General features: G+C 35.6%; 3 protein-coding genes, 1 non-coding gene and 2 pseudogenes across 5 annotated transcripts in view; 4 read left to right on the top strand and 2 right to left on the bottom strand.

Annotated features, from left to right (window-relative positions):
- Positions 1–608: 608 nt before the first annotated feature.
- LOC118057446 (histone deacetylase 6) overlaps positions 609–22,455 on the top strand; it is a 74,753-nt gene continuing 52,906 nt past the window's right edge. Inside the window, exons 1-6 of one of the 2 annotated variants that reach the window (XM_073404945.1) lie at positions 609–1,298; positions 1,976–2,416; positions 2,521–2,663; positions 3,544–3,634; positions 3,727–3,860; positions 4,313–4,393. In XM_073404945.1, the coding sequence (XP_073261046.1) occupies positions 756–1,298; positions 1,976–2,416; positions 2,521–2,663; positions 3,544–3,634; positions 3,727–3,860; positions 4,313–4,364 (1,404 nt within the window). In that variant the 5' untranslated portion in view covers positions 609–755 and the 3' untranslated portion in view covers positions 4,365–4,393. Of the gene's footprint in view, positions 1,299–1,975; positions 2,417–2,520; positions 2,664–3,543; positions 3,635–3,726; positions 3,861–4,312; positions 4,637–22,455 lie in introns of those variants that run through there. The other variant, XM_035070023.2, reaches the window with a different exon arrangement.
- On the top strand, positions 5,502–6,646 carry LOC118057447 (uncharacterized). The gene has a single exon (XM_035070024.2). It carries the CDS (start codon positions 5,570–5,572, stop codon positions 6,545–6,547), a length of 978 nt encoding a protein of 325 aa, XP_034925915.1. The 5' UTR covers positions 5,502–5,569; the 3' UTR covers positions 6,548–6,646.
- LOC118057448 (putative pentatricopeptide repeat-containing protein At1g64310) lies at positions 8,348–10,483 on the top strand. The gene has a single exon (XM_035070025.2). It carries the CDS (start codon positions 8,593–8,595, stop codon positions 10,252–10,254), a length of 1,662 nt encoding a protein of 553 aa, XP_034925916.1. The 5' UTR covers positions 8,348–8,592; the 3' UTR covers positions 10,255–10,483.
- On the bottom strand, positions 14,392–14,463 carry TRNAG-UCC (transfer RNA glycine (anticodon UCC)). The gene has a single exon. It is a non-coding gene; the product is annotated as a tRNA-Gly (tRNA).
- On the top strand, positions 14,735–21,370 carry LOC118057402 (putative pentatricopeptide repeat-containing protein At1g64310; annotated as a pseudogene).
- On the bottom strand, positions 16,920–18,210 carry LOC118057403 (disease resistance RPP8-like protein 3; annotated as a pseudogene).

Genomic DNA, 22,455 nt, shown 5'->3' with positions numbered 1-22,455 from the left:
ACAATCATCATCATCATCATCATCATCACTATTAATATCATCATTTGAAAGAAAAGAAAATTCAAGAAATGAATTAAAACAAAACAAAAAAATATTAAAAAATTAGGGACAAAATCAAAAGAAAAGGAACCTGAAAGGTTGGCATGAAAATGTGGAGGGCCAAGCATGATTTTCTAGGAGAAAAGAGAGAGAAAAAAAAGGATATCAGTAATTCATCAAAGATCTAACGAGTACATATATCAAATAGAAAGGATAAAAAAATCAAAATAAATCTAAAATATGACAAAATTAATTTTTTAATCGTCGAATATAACGAACTGCTTATTTACTTTTAAAAATAATAAAATCATTTAATTATGCAAAAAATTAATAAAAAAGATCAAGACACTCAAATTAGTGTTTTTTTAAAGTTTAAAATTCTCAATTTACTATTACAATTCTAAACAAAAGTATATGTACAGTAAAAAAACACACACGTTTTAAATTTTCTTTTAAAATTTTTTATTCTATGTTAGAAAGTCTTTTATGTATATTTAATCCTAAACTTCAATTATATATATATATATAGAGTCGGGTTAAACGGATTTGGAAAAATCGGTACTCTAAAGTCTAAACGTGTTTGTCTTTACACATAAGCTTACAAGAAGGTATTTCACACCCCATTTTTCAACTCTTCTAACGAAGCAGTCCCTCCCTCCTCCTCCTCTTTTCCTCCTCCTCTTCAGTGATTTTCAGTTTTTTTTTTGTTTGAAAAAATGGAGGACATCACCGGAGGCGCATCTTTACCATCAACAGGAACAGACGCAAAAAAGCGCCGAGTCACCTACTTCTACGAACCCACAATCGGCGACTACTACTACGGTCAAGGCCACCCAATGAAACCCCATAGAATCCGTATGGCCCACAACTTGATAGTCCACTACGCTCTCCACCGTCGGATGGAAATCAACCGTCCATTCCCAGCAGGTCCCACAGACATACGAAAGTTCCATTCTGATGAGTACGTGGAATTCTTGTCTTCAGTGTCGCCACAATCTGTGGGTGATCCAGCATTTGGGAGGCAGTTGAAGAGGTTTAATGTTGGTGAAGATTGTCCAGTTTTTGATGGGTTATTTGGGTTTTGCCAAGCCTCTGCTGGTGGCTCTATTGGTGCTGCTGTTAAGCTTAATAGAGGGGATGCTGATATTGCTTTGAATTGGGCTGGTGGCTTACATCATGCTAAGAAGAGTGAGGCTTCTGGGTTTTGTTATGTTAATGATATTGTTCTTGGCATTCTTGAATTGCTCAAAGTTCACAGGGTAAATTACTAATGCCTCCTTTTCTCTCCTTTATTTTTATTTTTCATGTATTTTGGCTATTGTTTGTTTGCTTTGCTTTGGGTTATTATTATTTTTTATACTTGTTTATTGATCTGGGTTTTGTTTTGTAAATCATAATTTGTTCTCGATACTTTCCCCCCCATCTTAGTTGAGTCTTTTTTCCCTCTCTCCAGTAAGCTAATGTATTTTAAGCAATGTTTTGGTTGGTAATATTTTATTTGTGTGCTTAATTTTTTAGAAAATGTAATGGTTGTTATTTGAGACTCGAAATTCGGGTTAGGTAGTATCGAAATATCAACTTGCTTAATGAGATGCAAACGACAGCACAAATTTTATGCGTTCTAGTTATTCAGATTCGGAGCAAAAAATGATGGTTTTTATATATGTCTTTCCTGAAGTACAGTAGTTTCTTTGTATTCGAGCATTGTTGTACAAATGATGTCAGTGCTTTTGATATCTGCTCATTTCCAATTTTAGTTGCGATATGATCAATTTTGAACGGCCATGTTAGGTCTGCCTCTTCTTTTTACATGTGATCTTATTCAGTTTTAATTGAAGAAATTTTGTTTATCGTTCAAGATTTGCGAATCAACATGGTTGCATGTTCTGATTTCTCAATGTTTTTCTGAATGCCATATTTGAATGTATTTGGGCAGCGTGTACTGTATGTAGATATTGATGTCCACCACGGAGATGGTGTTGAGGAGGCATTCTACACTACTGACAGGGTTATGACAGTGTCCTTCCATAAATATGGAGATTTCTTTCCAGGGACTGGGCACATTAAAGACACTGGTGCTGGGCAGGGGAAAAACTATGCCCTGAATATTCCATTAAATGATGGGATGGATGATGAAAATTTCCGTGGTCTGTTTCGGCCTCTAATCCAAAAGGTGATGGAGGTTTATCAACCTGATGCAGTTGTTCTCCAATGTGGTGCAGATTCGTTGTCTGGTGATAGGTTGGGGTGTTTCAATTTGTCTGTTAAGGGCCATGCAGACTGCCTTCGCTTTCTTAGATCTTATAATGTTCCTCTGATGGTCTTGGGTGGGGGTGGCTATACTATCAGGAATGTTGCCCGTTGCTGGTGCTATGAGGTCTCTCTCTCTCTTTCACACGTGTGTGTGTGCATGCACACACAGGCATATCAATTCCATTAAAATGCTAATAAGTTACTAATGCACCTGTTACTTTGTCTCAGACAGCTGTTGCAGTTGGGGTGGAACCAGATAATAAATTGCCTTACAATGAGTACTTTGAGTACTTTGGTCCTGATTATACACTTCATGTTGAGCCATCCAACGTGGAGAACCTAAACTCACCCAAAGATATGGAGAGAATAAGGTGAATTTCAGACTTCATTACTTCTTTATGACTAAAGTTGTTATTAGTGCTATGTTAACTCTTAGAATTACATTTCAAAATTGAGGATACAACTTTTAGAGATTGGAACCTACAAGAAAAAAAAAACATTTTGCATTTGTCATTTTGGTAAATACCAACCCTGTAATCTATAAACATGGCATAACTACTTCTTGTTGATCTGCCCCTTCTAATGCTCATATCAAATAAAGGTTTCTCATATACTTCTTTGGAACTTAGAGTCAGAATTCCAATTTTGAAATTCCTATGCTTTAAAACATGTTGCAATCCTATGCTAAATATTGTCGTTTTTACTTTGAATTTAGTAGCTGATTGCCTCTTTGATAAGTTTCTTGTTTGAAATTCCTCCTATATTCTTCAATAGTTACAAGAATGAAGTCAATTGTTTTATTTGAATTGAAGCTTATGAATGGGACTGACAATCAGATTGACAACCATTTAGCTGAGAACCCATGCATTATGACTAAAATGTCTGTTTGGTCATGAGGACTAAAAATTAGCTTCTGTTACCTGGCATTCTGGTTTACTTGTTGAATGACCACAGCTTTATCCATCTGTTCTAATATTCTTTACTTCTGCTATTTGTACATGCTGTGGTTAAATTTTCTAAGAAAATGCGTGTGTGCTTAAACTTAATTCAGTTTGCTGCAACTCTCACACACATGCATGAATAATCTCTCCCTGTCTCTCTCTCATGCATGGAGCTTTAAGTATGCATCTAAATTTGGTTGTTGATAAAAATAGCTTTACAAATGTTTTGTACATGCATTCGTTATGTGTCCTTCCATCTTTGTTGTAATTATGTCTTCTTGTACAATTGTGTGACTTGCAACTTGTTCAGGAACATACTGCTAGAGCAACTTTCTCGACTGCCCAATGCTCCCAGTGTACCTTTTCAAACAACACCACCCACAACTGAAGTTCCGGAAGAGGTCAGTAGGCAGTGGAAAAATTTTCTTGACATGGTTGGATTGTCATTACTTCTTGATTACATCTCTTTTCTTTATGAACTTGTTGGATGCAGGCTGAAGAGGACATGGATCAAAGACCAAAGCGTCGCATATGGAATGGTGAGGATTTTGAGTCTGATCATGATGAAGATGAGAAACCTGGACCTAGATTTTTCAATGCTGATGCACAGCCAAATAATAAGATAAGGTAAGAACTTTTAATTGTCTGCTGAACTGAACTTAACTTGTCAAATGACTTCTGGAAGACGGTTCTGGTGCTCTTCCCCTTGGACTATATCTGCAGATAGCTGAAGCTGCTCAAAGCTTCACACTTCACCCATTTGTACCTTGGTGGTAGAATATGGGAGGAAGTTCATTAGTTGTTTGTATGCAAGTTTCTTTCTTTCTTTCTGTCTCTCCTTGTCCTTCACTGAGAGTTTGCGAGAGTAATGCATACGATGTGACTGCAACTGAATCCAAGAGTGGGATTATATGACACCTGCTTGTCATGTTTGTTAAATTTTTCTCTGTTGCTTTTAGATGCTTTGATTACTTGAGATAAAGGGAGACCCTGAGAGACATAGCTCGTAGTATTTCCAAAGTGAATTGGTACATGTGTGCCCCTTCATCTGATATGGAAATTTCTGAATCTTAATGCAGGGATGGTGTGGATGCGATGGAAGAAGACAAGAAAGAGCATCCAGGGTTGTGATGCACGGAGATCAGTTATCTTCTAGTTTCGGTCCCCAACACGTTAGCAAAGGATTTTATGTTTGGACCACCAACCATATAGATACCTTTGACAAATATCATTAGAATAGGCAGTTGCAAATGGTAATATTTCCTAGTTTTGCACAGTCTTTTTGTTGAATTACTGTGTTGTACAATTAGTTGTGGTTGATAACCAAGCATAATTCACGCACACTTGTATGTGGAAACTCAGACCATGCCACACATAATTGATAGGATTGTTCTTTTTCTCTATACTGGGCAAGCAAGAGAAATTTAGACCTTGGACCGACCTAGGTCATGTTCACATGCCTATTGTAACATACACATGATGTGTAACAACACATGTGCAGTAAAGTTGAGTTGTTTTCTATAAATCAGTTTGAGTTCCATAAACCTCAGGTTATTAGGAGGTTTATATGATCGTTAACTTAGGATTGTGAGATTAGTAAAGATACATATAAGCTAATTTGAAATATCTATGCTAATAAAATAAATAAATAAAAAAAAAATTGGTCGCAACTGATAGTGGTGAAGCAATGGTGGCTAAGCATTCTCCTTGAATATGTTTCTTAGGTCATGTCATGTAAAGAAGGAATTGTAGTAATTATGCGAGCAACATGGCAACACATTTCCTTTGTATTGGTGGCTCGCTCGCTGTAAGTGGTAAGCCAGGATTTATTTGCAGCTTTTTACTGCGGTGCTAAAGAGCTTCTAGGTTTTGTTCTTCTGGCAGTTCATGTTATGACCAACCCCAATGAACAGGTCAAGTGGTCAAGGATGCCTTGTTTTTTTTTTTGTCTCTCTCCTCTGATCTTCATTCCCGAATGATCTCGGTTGAAGAACTAGTTAATTATACCCTCAGTATAGAATTCCAAAAAAGGAAAAGGTCAGCAACGCCCTCCATTATTGTTTTTCTGGGCTTAGCAATAACGTTTTACCGGTGAGTGTGCGGTGTAGCAAGGTGGTCAAGCAAGCATACCAGTAACAAACAGCCTTGTTCCAAAATTCTCACGAACAAACAAAGCCATGTTAATGTTATTATTCAGGGGAGCATCTACGTGCATGAAACGACACCGTTGTCCGTATCCTTTTGTTCTCATGCCATCGCCTTGTAATAAATCTTCGCTTCGCTGCCACTTGCTACGAATAGCCATTAACCAGAAAGAAAGCGAAGAGACAGAGCAAATGTCTCTAACAGCTCTTCAAATTCGACCGTTTACCCCCTACCCAATTCAAATATCTCACCATACCTACCGTCGAATCATCAAACTCTCCTCCAAAACCCTTTCAAAACCTCTCCAAATAAAATCAAAATCTCAAGAAACCCACCACGATTTCACCCCCCAAACCAGGACTCAAGATGATGGCATCCCCATTGAAGATGTCAAAATCATAGCCAAATTCAAGTCTAGACACAACTACATTCGGGTCCTCGAAATCTCTCGAAAAGCTGATCACCCTTTTGCTGGTTCTAGACTCCTCCTCTTAGATGCTCCTGGAAACATTCACAGCATTTCCTTCCTCTTCAAGTCACTAACCAACACTTATTTCGACGTTTTCGCTGCTTTGCCCCCCATCATACCCCCTGGACCAATTGGCATTCTCGGATTCGGAGCGGGTTCCGTAGCTCGTTTGCTGCTAGAATTGTATCCAGGAGTGGTGGTCCATGGATGGGAGCTTGACTCATCAGTGATTGATGTTGGAAGAGAGTTTTTTGGTCTCAAAAAGCTGGAAAAACAATACCCAGATAGGCTTTTTATTTACGTTGGAAATGCATTATCTGCTAAAGTTAAAGATGGGTTCTCAGGGATTCTTGTTGATTTGTTTTGTAAAGGAAGCTTGATACCTGAACTTCAAGATCCAAACACTTGGGAGAAATTAAGGAAGAGTTTGAGGAAAGGCGGGCGAATCATGGTGAATGTTGGGGGTAGTTGTGTGGAGGCGGAGGATAAAAGAAGGGATGGTAAGGTGCTTATGGAAGATACTTTGAAGGCAATGCACCAGGTTTTCGGTGATAGGCTTTTTGTATTGAATCTAGGGAATCGAAAGGATGATAGCTCGCTGGCTCTCACCGGTAAATTGCCGGATCTTGATGCTTGGAAGAAGGTGCTTCCCAGATCTTTGAGCTGCTATGTCGATATGTGGAGACCCCTCAGTCTTTAGGGCGCCTGCCGGACAGTGCTTGAATGCTGTTATGGTATTTGTGTTTATTCCTGTACGAATCAATACTTATATTTCTCTATGTGCTTTGCCTTCCGTCCTTGCATTTGTTCTGTGGAAAATTGGAGAAGAAATGATAGTACCATTTTGTTGGGGGGGGGGGGGATCCAAAAATGCTTTTATTATGAAGGAGCACTCCTTAGGCATCTTGTTATAGACATGATACTGATAACCCAGAACTAAGCCAAAGCTTTAAAGCCAACTACATGATCTTTAATTTATCTCTAACAAGTTTCCCCATCCATGTTCAGTGATCACCGTAGTATGTCTTGTGATGGGGAGCATTTGTCCAAGGACCGATACTTTCAGGACATTTCATTAGCATTAATCTTCAGGGAAAAGAGTCTTGTCTGAATTATCAGACAACATTATCCAACTCTGGAAAACAATAGATTGTGAGAAGTGACTAACGTGTTAGAGTGAAATTGTCCCCAGCATTATCATCTCTTCTTAAGATCAAAGAATGTGAGAAAAATATTTTCCATCGACTATAAGGATTATCTACTTAAAAGATGCATAAAATTGATAAATTGGATAACTTGAGTGTTTGTTAGTCCAAGTGAAATTGACAACCCTATGATCGGATCAACTTCTCTATCTCGATTTCTGTCCTAGAACACAAAGGAACGATACTTTGAGGACAAACATATGTCTGTTAAGGGAAATAGATTCGAAAGAATTTCTTTTAATTGATTTCCTGTTACGAGCCAAGGATTGATGAGAGAGTCAGTTGATCATTGTGCAGAAAGAAGGAAGCAACAACAGAAGGTTAGGCAATCCAGAAACAAGAGTAGTTAATCAGCTGTATTGATGTATAAAACGATTATTGTATAGGAAGCTGATCATTCAAGAAATAATACAAGAGAATTTGCAGAAATTGTATTACTCTTCTTCTCTCTAATTTCTTCTTTTCTCCCTCAAATTTCTTTCTAAACAACTGTTCAAGTCCTTAACAATTAGTATGAAAGCAACTTTCCAAGGCCAAAGGAGGTTGTTACTACACAAAAACAAAAAATAAAAAATTAACAATGGTGGAAAACAACTGAGGGAAGATTTTGAAAAAACTTTACTTGCAAATTGAAGCCATGTTGCAACCCTTAACTCCTTCAAGATCAACCCACAAAGAATAAGGCAATGAGGATCAAAAAAATTAACTTTGGTGATTTTTTCATCCATGTTTAAAATATTATAGTTGTTTTTTAAAGTGTTTTTCATTTAAAAATATATTAAAATAATATTTTTTTCAAAAAAAATTTATTTTTCAAAATGATTAAACTTTTCAAAAAAAAAATTATTTAAAGCAAGAAAAGAATAAAAAAAATTTAATTTTTTTCAAAAATAAATTGGAGCTAATTATCCTAGTTCAACTTCTTCCAAAAATAATTGTTTGAACTTTCAAAGTTATTAGGGTATGAAATTTTTTAAAAAATTTAATTCAGTTATTTGGACTTATAATAAAAATTATTTCATGATAAAAATTAGATTTTTATGTGTTCTAATATTATATAGACATTTATCCAATCATAAAAAAAAAAAAATGATATTTTGTTCAATTCTCTCATAACATCAATATCAAGAACTTTGCTACAATGAATCAAAATACAAGCTTATCATTGAAGAAATAATACAAGAAAAATTATAGAAATTGCATAACTCTCTCCTCTCTAATTTCTTTCTAAACAACTGTTTGTTAAGGTGAGTCCTTAACATTTCTGTCACTGTTGAAAGGAGGGACTCATGACACAGATTTTTTTAAATTTAATTTTGTTTTTGTAGACGACAGTTAATGTGGGCAACGACCCCTAAATACCTTCAAATTTCGAAGTGATAAAAAATAGTGGCAGTCACACCAAGCAGTCAATCCTGTTTCTTTTCAGTTCCTTCTTCAAACAATGTTACACTCACAAGATACACCAGAACAGCTTCCCTTTTGTTTTCCTGTCGATTTTTGAAAAAAATGGGGACTTGACCACACAAAAGTTTCATAAATGTTGATTAAATTTCAGTCACTTTTCTTACAACTTTCAAAAACCCATCAAACACTATCAAGAACCAAACAATTACATGCTTTAGTAACCAAAACCCACCTCTTACAAGACCCATTTTATGCAACAAAACTTGTAAGATTCTATGCTTTAAACAATGACCTCCCCTCTGCTCGTAACCTGTTTGATAAAACTCCTCAACGCAGTGTTTTCTTATGGAATTCCATCGTCAGAGCTTATGCACAAGCTCATAAATTTGATGATGCATTCTTGCTGTACACAAAGATGATTGGATTTGATGTAATACCAGATAAGTATACGTATGCGTGTCTTATACGTGCATGTTGTGAGGATTTTTATGTGGATGGGTTGAGAATTGTTCACGGAGGAGTGATTGTTTCCGGTCTGGGATTGGATTCGGTTACTTGCAGTGCATTAGTTACAGGTTACTCAAAAATGGGTCTTGTTGGTGAAGCAAGCAAGGTGTTTTGTGGGGTTTTTGAACCAGATTTGGTTCTGTGGAATGCTATGATTTCTGGCTGTGGTTATTGTGGATTTGGTGATAAAGGGTTGCTTTTTTTTAATCAAATGAGAGACAACGGGAATAAAAGGCCAGATGGTTATACCTTTGTTGCGTTAATCTCGGGTTTAGCAAATTCTAGCTCGCTTGAGCTTGGCCAAGGAATTCATGGGTTATGCTTGAAAAGTGGTTTTGATTGTAATGATCATGTAGGCAGTTCACTTGTCAGCATGTATTCGAGATTTAGTTGCATCAATCTGGCATATAGTGTATTTAGAAGTTTATGCCAGCCCGATTTAGTAACATGGTCTGCTTTGATAACTGGATTTTCTCAGGCGGGAGAACATGAGAAGGCATTGCTTTTCTACAAGAATCTGAATTTGGCGGGTAAAAAGCCAGATTCCGTTTTGATTGCTAGTGTATTGGTGGCAACTGCTCAATTGGCAAATGTAGGGCCTGGTGCTCAGATACATGGTTATATAGTTCGATGTGGATTTGAATCACATGTCATGGTTTCTTCTGCTCTAATAGATATGTATTCAAAGTGCGGTTTTGTGGGATTGGGGCTTCGTGTCTTTGAGAATATGCCAAACAGGAATATTGTTTCATACAATTCTATAATATCAGGTCTTGGCTTGCATGGACTTGCTTCCCAAGCTTTTGACATGTTTACGGAGATACTAGAGAAAGGATTGAAACCTGATGAGTCTACTTTCTCTGCTCTCCTTTCTGCTTGCTGCCATGCTGGCCTTGTTAAAGATGGAAGGGAAATTTTCAGGAGGATGAAAGATGAGTTTTGGATCCAAGCTAGAACAGAGCATTATGTTCACATTGTAAAGCTTCTTGGGATGGCAGGAGAGCTGGACGAGGCATATAGTTTTATCCTGTCCTTGAAGCAACCAGTAGATTCTGGCATTTGGGGAGCATTGTTGTCATGCTGCGATGCTCATGGGGATTCTGAGTTGGCAGAAATTGTGGCGCAGCAGCTTTTTGACGGCGAGCCCAAAAAGGGTGCCTACAGAGTCATGCTTTCTAACATATATGCTGGCGATGGGAGATGGGTTGATGTTGAGAAGATGAGAGATTATATAAGCACTGCTGGAGCAGAGAAGATGCCTGGTCTTAGCAGGATTGGAAGTTATTGAATTTAAGTCAGGGAAAAGGTAACTTCATGCTCCAGAGAATTTTCTTCCAATCAGGTTCATCCTTCATCACTGGCAGTCTTGCATTATCCAGGAATAAACTCAGAGCTAACTTCTATGTTGTCATCAAATCGAAATGTCTGGATTTCAAAATTATGTATATTACCAGAGTAGGCTCAAACTGAAGCCACATTCTTATTTTTTTTTTATATATAAAAAAAATCTGATATTACGTCTTAGTGCTGTTATGAGGCAGCAGAGGAAGATGGTCAATATATTTGGTATTGGGTTATTTCAGTTCTCCATGAATCTCAAAATAGCCAGGCCTAAATTTCTCCACAACAATAAGAGGCAGCAGAGAAAGGACATTAGCCTGTGAATACATTGGAGGCCACTTAAAATTGGAGTGACCGGATTTGTTGAAAGGGTATTTCTCAATTGAATGGTGGTAAATTTGCTAATCTTTTTCAAGATAGAACCAAAGTTTAAAAGTCAAAAAGAAAATTGTACAAGAAATTGAAGTGGAAGGTTAAGAAAATGATCCAATTAAAGAGAACAAAAATGAGGAGCAAGAAGCAAACTCTAGTAGCGGTATTTCAATAAATGTTTTAGTAGAAGGATTATATAAGGTAACTTTAGTAGTGGTATTTTAATAAATGTATTAGTTAAAAGATTATATAGGGTAACTCAAGTAGTGTAAAAATAGTTGATATTGTTGTTGAATAGAAAAGATAAAATGACCAAATAACATATTTGATTCCTTAGCAAGTTCAGAGTAATGAATTGATCAATTTTCTCAAATTAAAACCTCCATCTTTTAATGGTGTCGATTTGTTAGAAGACCTTTAATGATTTTTGGATGAGATATGGTGTTGATTTATTATAGGACTCTTAATGATTTTTAGATGAGATATGGAAAAAGCGTGAGGCTTTGGGATTTACAGATTATCATGTTGTTTTTTAGACATCTTTATTGTTGAAAAGAGATGTGGTGGTGTCATGATATGAGCCCAAGAAGAATGAGACACTTGCATGAACATGTGAAGAATTTAATGATATGTTTCTTGATCAATTTCTCTATGAAAGTGTAAAGATTAGAAAGCACAAGCCTTTAAAAGTTTGAGGCAATAAGATATGATAAATTTTCTGAATATGAAATGCAATTCATTAGATTATTAGAGTATGATCGTCAACTTATTTCTATAGAAATGACAAGAGTGAAGAGATTTGTTTAAGGATTAAATGAGTAGTTGTTTCAACTAATTATGCCTCATGGTTTTACATTTTAAATAGTTGCAATTGATTATGCAAGAGCTATTAAAACTAGAGAATTTAAAAGCAGAATGTCCAATGAACAAACCAAGAAAGCTTGATTGAAAAGTTATCAAGAAGCATAAAGTGCTAATTTGTAGACAATGCTTCTAAGGCTGCCAATGCAGTAGAGGTATCAACCAAGTGATATTTTTGATGGATTTAGTTGTTCTAGTCGATATAATTATAGTTAGAGAATATTGCGATTTGCGCCGCAGATTTTGGTACATGCATCATTGGTTTTATTTTGTTAATTTTATGGCAAAAATCATATGATTTGTATTTGTCATATGTAAATAAATGCGACATATACCAAGGAATTGTCCTATAAGTTATTTTTACCAAGATATTAGAGGTGTAGGGGGAGACCAGCAAGGGAGAGGTTGTAGAAGTAGAAGTTGTTTTAATAGAGTTCAAACATAAATTGGGCAAAAACAAGCTAGAGTTTTATTAATTACTAAACAAGATGCTCAGTCATCCGATGCAATAGTATCATGTATACTTGATATATGTTTATTGAATACATGAGTATTATTTGATACTAGATCTACTCATTCTTTTATATCACAATACTTTGCCATAAGATTTAATAAACAACCCTATTTGCTAGAATCATTTTTTTTTGTTAGCACTCAAATTGATGAAAATTAGATGTAAAATTTGTATATGACTCGTGAGGATATTGTAGATGATAATAGGTTGGCAACAAACTTACCATTGTATTAACTATAAAATTCAGATTAAATTTTAGAGGTTAAGAAATTTTTATTTTTGTTTTTTTATAAATTATATGGGTTACCACCATATAAAGATAAGATTTTGTATTGCTTTGGTGCTCAGAACTGAGCTTATATCTAGACAACTTATAGAATGGTGTTAGTGTAGTTAAAATAACTAAATAAATAATTTTCTTGATAAGAGTTTCATTTATCCTAGTGTTTCATCTTAGGATACACCAATATTGTTTATGAAGAAAAATGATTGATTTATGCGACTTTGTATTAATTATAAAAATATTGAATCAAATGACTTCATAATAAATATTACTATTTTATCCAAAATAAATTTTTAAATGAATAGTCATCCAATTAAACCTTTTATAATTAATACAAATTTTGATTTGCTTAACGGTCTAAATATTATCATTTTACTCCAATAATCTAAAGAAATATAATAACAAGACAATCAATATATTCATAATATCACATCAAAATCCAACAATAGTAAGTTTAATGACAACCTATTATCATCTACCATAACCTCGCATAAGTCATATACAAATTCTGTATTTATTTTTTCATCAAGTTTAGTGCTAACAAATAAAATGATTGTAACAAATAAGATTTATTAAATCTGATAGCAAAGTATTGTGACAAAAAAAAAAGTATAAATCTAGTATCAACTCATTCATGAAGAATACCTAACATCACTACATTTGATTATTGAACATCTTGTTTAGTAATTGCAAAAACTCTAACTGATATTTGAACTTTATCACCAAAATTTATACTTCCAAGACCTCTCTTTTGTTGGCCTTAACCATTAACAATTTCTTATTATGTGTCTCATATGAACATAATTAAAGCATGCATGTGACAAGTATAAACCATATGATTTTGCCATAAAATGTTGCTAATAATGCCAGTACCGAACGTAATAATACCAATACTAAATTCTATGGTGCTAACTATAACTCTGTTGACCAAAACTTGTAGATCTATCAAAACTACCACTTGGTTGATACCTCTAATATCCTTGATGATCTTGGAAATGTTAACTTATCAAACCCGTAATCAGGAGTCATAAGATGAAGATAACCTCATAAAAAGTAAACTAAAACAAATAGCAAAATCTAATTCTTAATCAACACAATGTTAAATGACAAAATTGAAAAGCAATTCAATTAGAAAAAGGGAAAAAAAAACTCAGTCAACCGAGTTAAATCGTTAAACCTGCAGTTCGAATCATAATACTGGAATAACCTCATAAAAAGTAAATTGAAAAAAAATTATGAAGTTCAATCTCCAATAAAACTAATATTGAAGGGTGAAATTGAAATTGAAAAAAAAAACATAGATTAAAAAAAAAATAGAAACATTATACCATTCTAATAAATAATATTTTGCGAGGAGTATAATAAAAACCCCTTATTTTTTAGTTTTTTTGTTAATGATTTTATGCCAAATAATAACTCGCTCTAAGAAGGAGTGTTATAATGAGGGTGGGGTGATTCAAGCGTGTTTGACAGTGTGGTTGTGGTTGCTTCTCAAATAATTTTTCATGTCAAAATGCATGCCAATAATTGTTTTTATTTTTTAAAAATTATTTTTGACATCAGCACATCAAAATGATCTGAAAAATACTAAAAATATATTAATTTAAATTTAATAAAAAAAATAAAAAAATTTTAAATTTTTTCAAAAGCTCTTTTAAAACGCAGAAACAAACAAGCAACTTTTTAGGCCTTGTTTATTTCATAGAAAATAGATTTTTTAAAATTATTTTTTAGATTTTCCAGTATTTATTTATTATTGAGACAGTTTGTGATTGAAAAATATTTTTCAGAAAATAAAAAATTTAGCTTGATTTATAAAAAAAAGTATTTTTATTTTATTTTGAACGAAAAACACTTTTAATAAGTTACAAGAGAATAAAAATTATTTTGTTATTTATTGATTATATCAAATTTAATCTTCAATCTTTTAATAAATACAATAAAAAAATTAAAATATTAATAAATCATTTTCAAATTTATTTTTCATAATATAATAAATATTTTGCAGCTTTTAGGGATTGGGGATTCTCATTCTCTGCAAAATTGTGCTAAATTGCGTTTGCCGGGAGTCGAACCCGGGTCTATTGCTTGGAAGGCAATTATCCTAACCGTTGGACTACAAACGCGACTGTTGCTGTGCTTTTTTCTATTTAAGAGGTAAAATGTTGTGAAGAATCATAGCAACTAGAACATACCAAAGTAACTTGTAAGTGACCGTTCAATCTCACTCTTCGCTTACAACTCTCAATTACCCATCCACCACTGCCCTACATAATACTCCTAACATGTTCGATAAAACTCCTCAAAGTAGCTTTTGCTATGGAAATTCCATGATCAGAGCTTGTGCACAGGCTCACATATTTGAAGATGCATTATTAATAAAGATAAAGATTGTTAATGGTGAAATCAAGCCTGATAGTTTACTTTTACGTCACTTATTATATGAATGTCTATGAGGATGTATTCAGAATTGTACGTGGAGCAGCAGCATTAGTTTCTAGGTTGGAATGGGATTCTGTGTTTCGTAGTGCCATCTTTTTGAAAAATGGGTTTTGTTGTTGAAGCAGGCAGGGTGTTTTCTGTTGGGGGGGGGGGGGGTTTGAGCCAGATTTACATTAGTGGAATTCTATGAGAATATTGTATAAAGGGTTGCAATTGTTTAACGAAGTGAGATGCAATGGAAAGCATAAACCAGTCTGGAATACTTTTGTTGGGTTAATATCGGGGACTATTGGATTCTAGCTTGCTGTAAGTTGACCAAGGAATTTATGCTTCAAAAGTGGTTTGTTGATTGTAATGATAATGCAGGCACTGCGTTTTGTGAGTGAGCATGTATTCAAGATTTAGGTGCATGAATTCTGCACATACGGTGTATTTAGAAGTTTAGTTTAACTGATTTAGTAATATGGTCTACTTTGATAACTGATATTAGTCTGGAGAATACAAGAAGCCATTGCTTTTCTATAGGAGTCAGAATTTGGAAGGTAAGTAGCCAGATTCTGTGTTGATTTCTAGTGTATTGGTGGTAGCCACTCAGTTGGAAAATGTAGCTACTGAGATGCATGGACATGGACATGGATGGATTTGAATAAAATATTATGGTTTCTCCTGCTCTTATAGATATGTATTCTTAGCGTGGTTTTGTGGGTTTGGGTCTTCGTGTCTTTAAGAATATGCCAAACAGAATTATACTTTCCTACAAATTCAATAATCTTAGCGGTCTTGGCTTCCACGTCCTTGCATCCCAAGCTTTTGAAATGTTTTAGGAGATACTAGAAATCGGGTTTAAACCATATCAGGCTACTTTCTCTCTTTCTGCCTGTTGCCATGGTGGCCTGGTTAAAGATGGCTGGGAGATTTTTAGGAGGATGACAGGATGAGTTTTTCTCCCGCGATAGAATTGAGCATTATTTTTACATTGCAAAGCTTCTCCGGATGGAGGGGGATGTGGAACATATGTTATTGTCTTTGAAGGAACCGTTGGATTCTGGCATGCAGGTAGCATTGATGCCATGGTGTAAATGGTAATGGGAATTCTGAGTTGGGAGAAATTGTAACCCAGAAGCTTTTCAATTATGAGCTGAATGTGGCGCTTACAAATTTATGCTTTCGAACATTTATGATGGGGATAGGAGGTTGGATGGTGAGTCATATATAACAAATGCTGAAGGAAAATGCCCGGTATTAGTTGGGTTGGAGCTGAAAAGATAAATACGTGTTACTGAGAATTCCTTTTAAAATCGGTCCAGATTCTCACTCCTGATGCCTTTGTTTATTTCCACCATCTAGCAATCTATGATAAAGGTCAGAGCTAACTACCACATTCTCATTCAAAAGCTCATTATGATTTTCAAAAAACAATATGAATATTAGCAAAGTTGGCTCGAACTGGAATGTATATTTTTCTTTCCTTTACATTTCTGTTACTTGTCTAGATGAATGTATTTTGAATTGGAATAGTTGGTTTGAAATAAAGATAGTCTCTTTGTGCGCATGCCTTTCAGAGCATCCTTTATATTTTCTTAAGAGTAACATGTGTTGTGTATATTTTCAACTAATGCCTTTACAGGGGGGGAGTTTCAATAATTTGTGCTCAGTCTCTTGTTTCCACATTCTCATAAACAATGGTAACAATGACAAAAACAAGAAACAACAACAACGATGATGACAGCAATGATATAACAAAAAACTCTTTTGCTAACACTTTTATGGGGACTGAGTCATGCAAAACAACTGTAATGATGTAAAATGCAGCTTAGTGCTCTTTTTCTGCTGGTTCATGCATTAGGATCTGATTGGTTTTGGATATATGGTAAAATGTTTAGTATCAAGTTGTTTAATTCACCATGAATCTCAAAATAGCACTTGCCAAAATTTCCCCTTAACTATAATAGGTATCAGATAGATGACATTAACACATGAATACATTAATGAAAGGAGGTTACTGAAAATAGTGGCCTGTTCTGAATACACTACTGTTTAACATGTAAATTAGAACCAACCTGCATAAAACTGTATATTCATCTGTCACCGGGGGGTGGAGGGTGGGGGAAAGTGCTGAATTGTTCATTGAACATAAAAGCTACCGCTGATGTAGGGATGACTGTTTTCTTTGGAATGTGCCTAATCTTGTAAAAGCTACCATTGCTGTAGGTTTCAATCTTTCTTCATGCTCATCAAGCAAAGGCAGTAAAACCAATTGCTCTAATGTAGTGACAAATTGCAAACCTTCAGGGAGCATCCTCATATGTGAGCAGCTATGGAAGTGAAGCTACTGTAATCTTGGTAGTGCTCCCTCCTCAAGCTAGGTCCATTCCTCAAGAACATGAAAAGTGATGATGAGAACCTCAAGCTTGGGAAATCCGCCAGCCTTGCAGAAGTCTTTCCCTGACTACCTTCCATCATAAGCATGCTACAACTTTAAATTTTTCAAATTAGGTAGGACCTGAAGAACTGATGTTGGATTCTCAGATAAATGTGAATAACCTAGCCCTGGCTTTGTAAGACTATTGATTGATCCAGGCCAGTTTGGTATTTTTTCTAGAGGTCCTTCTAGCCAAAGTTTTCAAAGAAGAGGCGGTGGTGACAATGAATCCCAGAGGACAAGTTGCCCTTGGTCAAAAGTATATTTTGCTTCTAGAGACAAGGAAACAAGACCCTGCATCTCCATTATGGAAGCATATAGCTTCCTTGCATTCTCTTCAGCAACATCCATCACTCCCTGCCATCTGAGCTGCGTCAGCTTACCTAGTTCTCCTGCAATGTCACCACCAGCATGTACACCAGTGAGGGTGAGGAGACTTCCAAATCTACTTATTCCCTCTGCTAACTTCATACCAGTAATTTTTTTTGTTCTTTAACATTTAGAAGTGCCTCAGTCTTACAAGCTTTAGGATCTCGATTGATAATTCTGTCAAGCCCCCACACCTTCTGATATCCAAAGTCTCATAGTGCTTGCAAAATACCAAGCTCGCCTGGAAGCTTGTTTATGTCATTGTTTTTTAATCCAAGAATGTCAGGTGAATCAAGTCTCCTGCTTCAACTGGTAGTCCCTTGATCTTGGCATCTTCTATATCTAGCACCAACAAAAATTTTGCCCCTTTGAAATTCAGCCAGCCATCTTCATAAAGTTCTTGCTTCCCAAACAAGAATATAGACCAGGGTCAGATATTGTTTAAGCTATGTGCACCTTTTGTCATATCTGGAGTTAAAATACAGCTTGCTTTATGTGGGATGGAAAAATCTGAATTGGGGTGAGCTGTTATGTAGATATCGCAAAGAAACACACGTTAAGGAGAGGAAACAGTGACTTTAGTTCCATTCTCTTGGTGTTCATCATCTGCTTGAACCATTCCCTGGCTCATCAGTTCATTGATATTTTATTCTGCATGAAATGGCGGGAACACAAAACCTTAAGGATGGAACCCTAACCATTATCACCATGAAAGAGTAATGGCAGATACATTACTCTCTCTTCTTCATCTTCCCTTCTCTCCCATCATCAACATGTGACACTCTCCAGCCTCAGCTTTTTATTCAAGATGGGTGCATGAAAGACAATCCTTTTGGTGTTTGGGTTTCTGCTTCTTCAATGGCCTCTATGCAACTCATCTTTGATAAAAAAAAAAAAATATACTGTCACTTTTAAAGGCAAAATCTATGTGGGTTTTAGTGTAATCGCCTATTCTTTCTATTTTTTAGTTGCTAATGTTTCTTCTCTCTGAAATGGTCTATAAGGGATTTTTCCTTTTTTGGGTTGTTTTTGTTGGATTCCATTTTTATGGCCTCACGTTATAACAATGGACCGTACCAATTTATGGCTACATTTTGGTTGTGGGTAAAATCAAACCGAAATGGAATTGGAATTACCCTCTTCATCGGCATCTAGATTGATTAATTTTATGCTTTGAAATTCATTAGTAAACAGAGAAGTCCATGTTAATCACATTATTTTACTGTCAATAAATTTATCTTAATTATCTTTCTTTATTGACTTGGTTGAATATGCTAATGTATCTATAGAACACTAAATCTCCAAGTCGGTTTTCTTTTGGCCTCAGGTGTCATGCTTGGAGGCATGCCCTGTTAGAGGTAGTAGAGTTGTATTTGCTAGTTACAGAGATGGTTTAGGCCAGGCAAACTTCTTTCCTATGATGCGTAAGCTAGTTGTTGCGTGGTTGGGTATTTTGAGTTTAATATGAAACTTTTGACTTGCAATAAATTAGTTAGAAAACCTACATATAAAATACAGCTTTTTTCATTTGTTTGCACTTGAAATATTTTGATGCCTCTGCTATCAATTTCGTTTTATTGCTTGTAGGTCCAAAAGTTTGCTATGTGCTTTTTAGCATTTTCTGACTCGCAAGCATTCATGTGTTTTTTTTTTTTTTAAGGTGTGCCCTCCTCATGTTTTATTAGGACTTTAGTGCATATAAAAAGAGTTAGATATGAAAGAAAACCATTTGGAATAAGGTTATTTGCTGCTTGGTACATGAACAATAAGGGTATAAAGGAGGGGAATGACCCATTCATGATTTGTTCAAAGTCCTTTGGAACCCTATTACTGTGTGATTGTCTATCATTCGAATTTTTTTGATGAAATATTTACCCCACATCAGTTGTAAAGCATTTTGAATACTTTTAGGGTATAAGAAACAAAACGTTGGACAAAGTTGTGCTCGAGCTTATGCCTAGAAAAACTGCTTAACCCAATTTATCCTCCAGACATCTAAACACAGATTGTATAGCAATTTTATTATCTTCAATAAGGTTAAGGCTATTTGAATCAACTGGTAATTTGCAATTTTTATTCTGCTCTGTAAAGTTTGAAGGATATCAGAAATGTTGGGCTTCCAAGCAGCAAACTTGGATCAGATGTTTCACCTCCATCTGAGCATATCTCTTCAAATGGAATTCAGGACAGGTGATGAATAAATCATGTCTACTAATGCATGGTAGCTGACTTGTGTCTTTAGATAATCCAAAATTACATAAGAATTCACGTTGTAAGATTGAAATTGATGCTTATAGTCTTTATTCAGAACTGCTGAGAAATTAAGTAATGCAAGTCCTGTTGACATTTGTGATCATACAGTCTTTATCCAGTATTGAAAGTTTGCAGTACACTTTCCTCGAGGCAACTGCACCTGCTCATCACTCAGAAGCTGCATGTGCAACCTTGCCTCCCAGCTTTTCTGCTCTCCTATCAGACTCTTGCACGGAGGTAAAACTTGGTACAGGCATTAATATGGTCATGACCTTTGCTTCACCATATAAAACATGTATTATTGATAGATTCTTCCTTAACTATGAGCGACCTGTTTGCTTATTGAAAGTCCCAATGTTAAAATGGCAAAACTACCAACATTACCTATAAAGCATGACTTCCAAATGGCGGTACTTTCTCAACTCTGATCCATTTCACTGGTAGCTGCTTGTATTACTAGATAACTCCTCTTCGAATATGAACCTCCAATACAGCCTTCATCAAACTATGGAAGCATGCAATACACATATCCTAAGGTAGCCACTCTTGCTCATGACTCAGCACTCAGCAGCCACACTTGCGCCCTTGCCTGCCAGTATTTCCGCTCATCTCTCATGCTCTTGCACCAAGGCAAAACAAGGTACAACAATTAATATCACCATGACCTTTGCTTCCCCATATAAGATGTGTATTATTCAAAGATCCTTAATTTTTGGTGACAATGTTCAAATGGCAGAACCCGTGACAATGCCCCTGCCATGTGACCCCAGCTTCCAAATAAGGGTACTCTTTCAACTCTGTAATCCAGATTCGTGGATTTCTGATGGATTTGCTAATTCTATATCACACTCTGTTACTTGGGGAGCTTTGCATGAATTTATAACCTTCCTATCAAAAGTGATAGAGTGACATTACTGCATCTCAGCACCTTTGAGTACTATCTGTATTATATTCAGTCTTTGCTAACATTAGTTGTCTGAATCATTTTGTGTTCTGTCATCTACTTGCAGGGTTGCATGACAGGTTCTTCTTTCAATGGTCAGTGAATTTCTTATATTTTCAAATTGCACTCTTGGAGCTTAACATGCACCACCTATGATTTCACTTGTGTGCAAGAAGTCCATGTCCTAAAAATTTCAGACATAAGTGTGGCTCTTAGAAGCTTTGGACAATAAATATGCAAGGACATACAGTTCATAGCTCATGAACTTTTTTATGTCCGACTCATTGCTACTGCATTTCAAATTTCTTTAATGCGTTAGTTCTTCATAACTTTTTTTTTATGAGCTTATGATCTTAAATGCTTCTTGTTTTTCTATTTATCTTTGCCAACTGCTGGAGAAAGGTCAATAGCCAAAATTAAGTTAATGGCCAGAAGAGCCCTTTTAGTTTTTCTATAGTCTGCATGGAGTAGTGAAAAGTACCTGTGTAAATCAAACTCAATAGAACTCAGGCATGCCATTCATTGAAGTGTCGGTATAAAGGTCATATTCTGTTCTGAAGTTTTCCTCTTCTTAATGCTGATTTTATTTTTATTTTCATATTATCAACGGATATGTTGAGCAAACTTAAGATGGTCATGTGAGGAGACTTATCATAGTGAATGCTACTGGATTTGCCACAACTAAAAGTTTTGAGGTTATTTAGCTGGGCATTTTATGTGAACATCAAAATCAGATTAACTGTCAGACCTGCCTAGGATTGTGTACATGATTTAAGCTCACTAAAGCATGTAAACAGTATACGAAACAGCAATGGTGCTGAAAATCTTCACAGCATACGCTCAAGTAACGTATACTGCACTCTCTTTTCTATACTTGGAATGTTGGATTTGGCTTCTTGACCTGTTAATTGTGGTATGCCGGTCATTCTGCCATGAAACTGCTTGTTGATTCCAATTTCTGTGCTATCTATTTGCTGAAAGTCTTGCCTTTTCTTCCTCTCATTTTTTTTTTAATAAAAAACTTGCTGCATTAAGTTTCTGTTAAATTTTCACGGCTGAGAATCGAACTTTAGAAGTACAAGTTGGGAAGCTTTCAGGGCTAGCAGCCTCAGTTAATAAGATGGGTTTGGTTTGAGTCTCTCGCATCTGAAAACTTGTTGAGGCGAAGCTCCTCTCTTGTCCATTGTCAGTCTCATTGAAAATTCGTTGTGCTTTACCAAGACTGACTTACGGGCGGGCCTTTCATCTTGTGCACATTCTGAAAGGGTTTAAACTGCAAACTAGCATTTAGCTGGTACATTAAATCTCCTTTTCCTGTACTAATCTGTATGTTGTTTATAGAAAAAAGAATCAGAATCTTGTTTACTGAAATATAAAAGTGGTTAAGATTATAGGTTGTGAGCTCATTACAGAGCATTATAGCAGAATGGTGGGTTTTTTAATGCACTATCAAAGTAAGGACTTGGAAGCGAGAATATATTGTTTAGGACAGCCCGTAAACGTTAACTAAGCTTTGTTTAGCTCTGTGTAAGACCATATAATAATCAATGAGCTCAAGCTCATCCCCACTTTGAGCCCAGCTAGCTGGGAAGAAAATCAAGTATTCCATGGAATTCTATGGCGATTTCTTTTTCTTTCTTCTTTTTAACTTGAAACCGAGTCTCTGCTTTTGTTTCCGAGGATATCATT

This window comes from Populus alba, chromosome 15 (assembly GCF_005239225.2).
Source record: "Populus alba chromosome 15, ASM523922v2, whole genome shotgun sequence".
NCBI lineage: Eukaryota > Viridiplantae > Streptophyta > Magnoliopsida > Malpighiales > Salicaceae > Populus > Populus alba.
Note: the sequence above shows the minus strand (reverse complement) of the source record. Positions and strands in the feature narration are given on the sequence as shown.

Coding starts and splice junctions, on each gene's coding strand:
- LOC118057447 (XM_035070024.2), top strand. CDS start 5,570: ATGTCTCTAACAGCTCTTCAAATTCGACCGTTTACCCCCTACCCAATT.
- LOC118057448 (XM_035070025.2), top strand. CDS start 8,593: ATGTTGATTAAATTTCAGTCACTTTTCTTACAACTTTCAAAAACCCAT.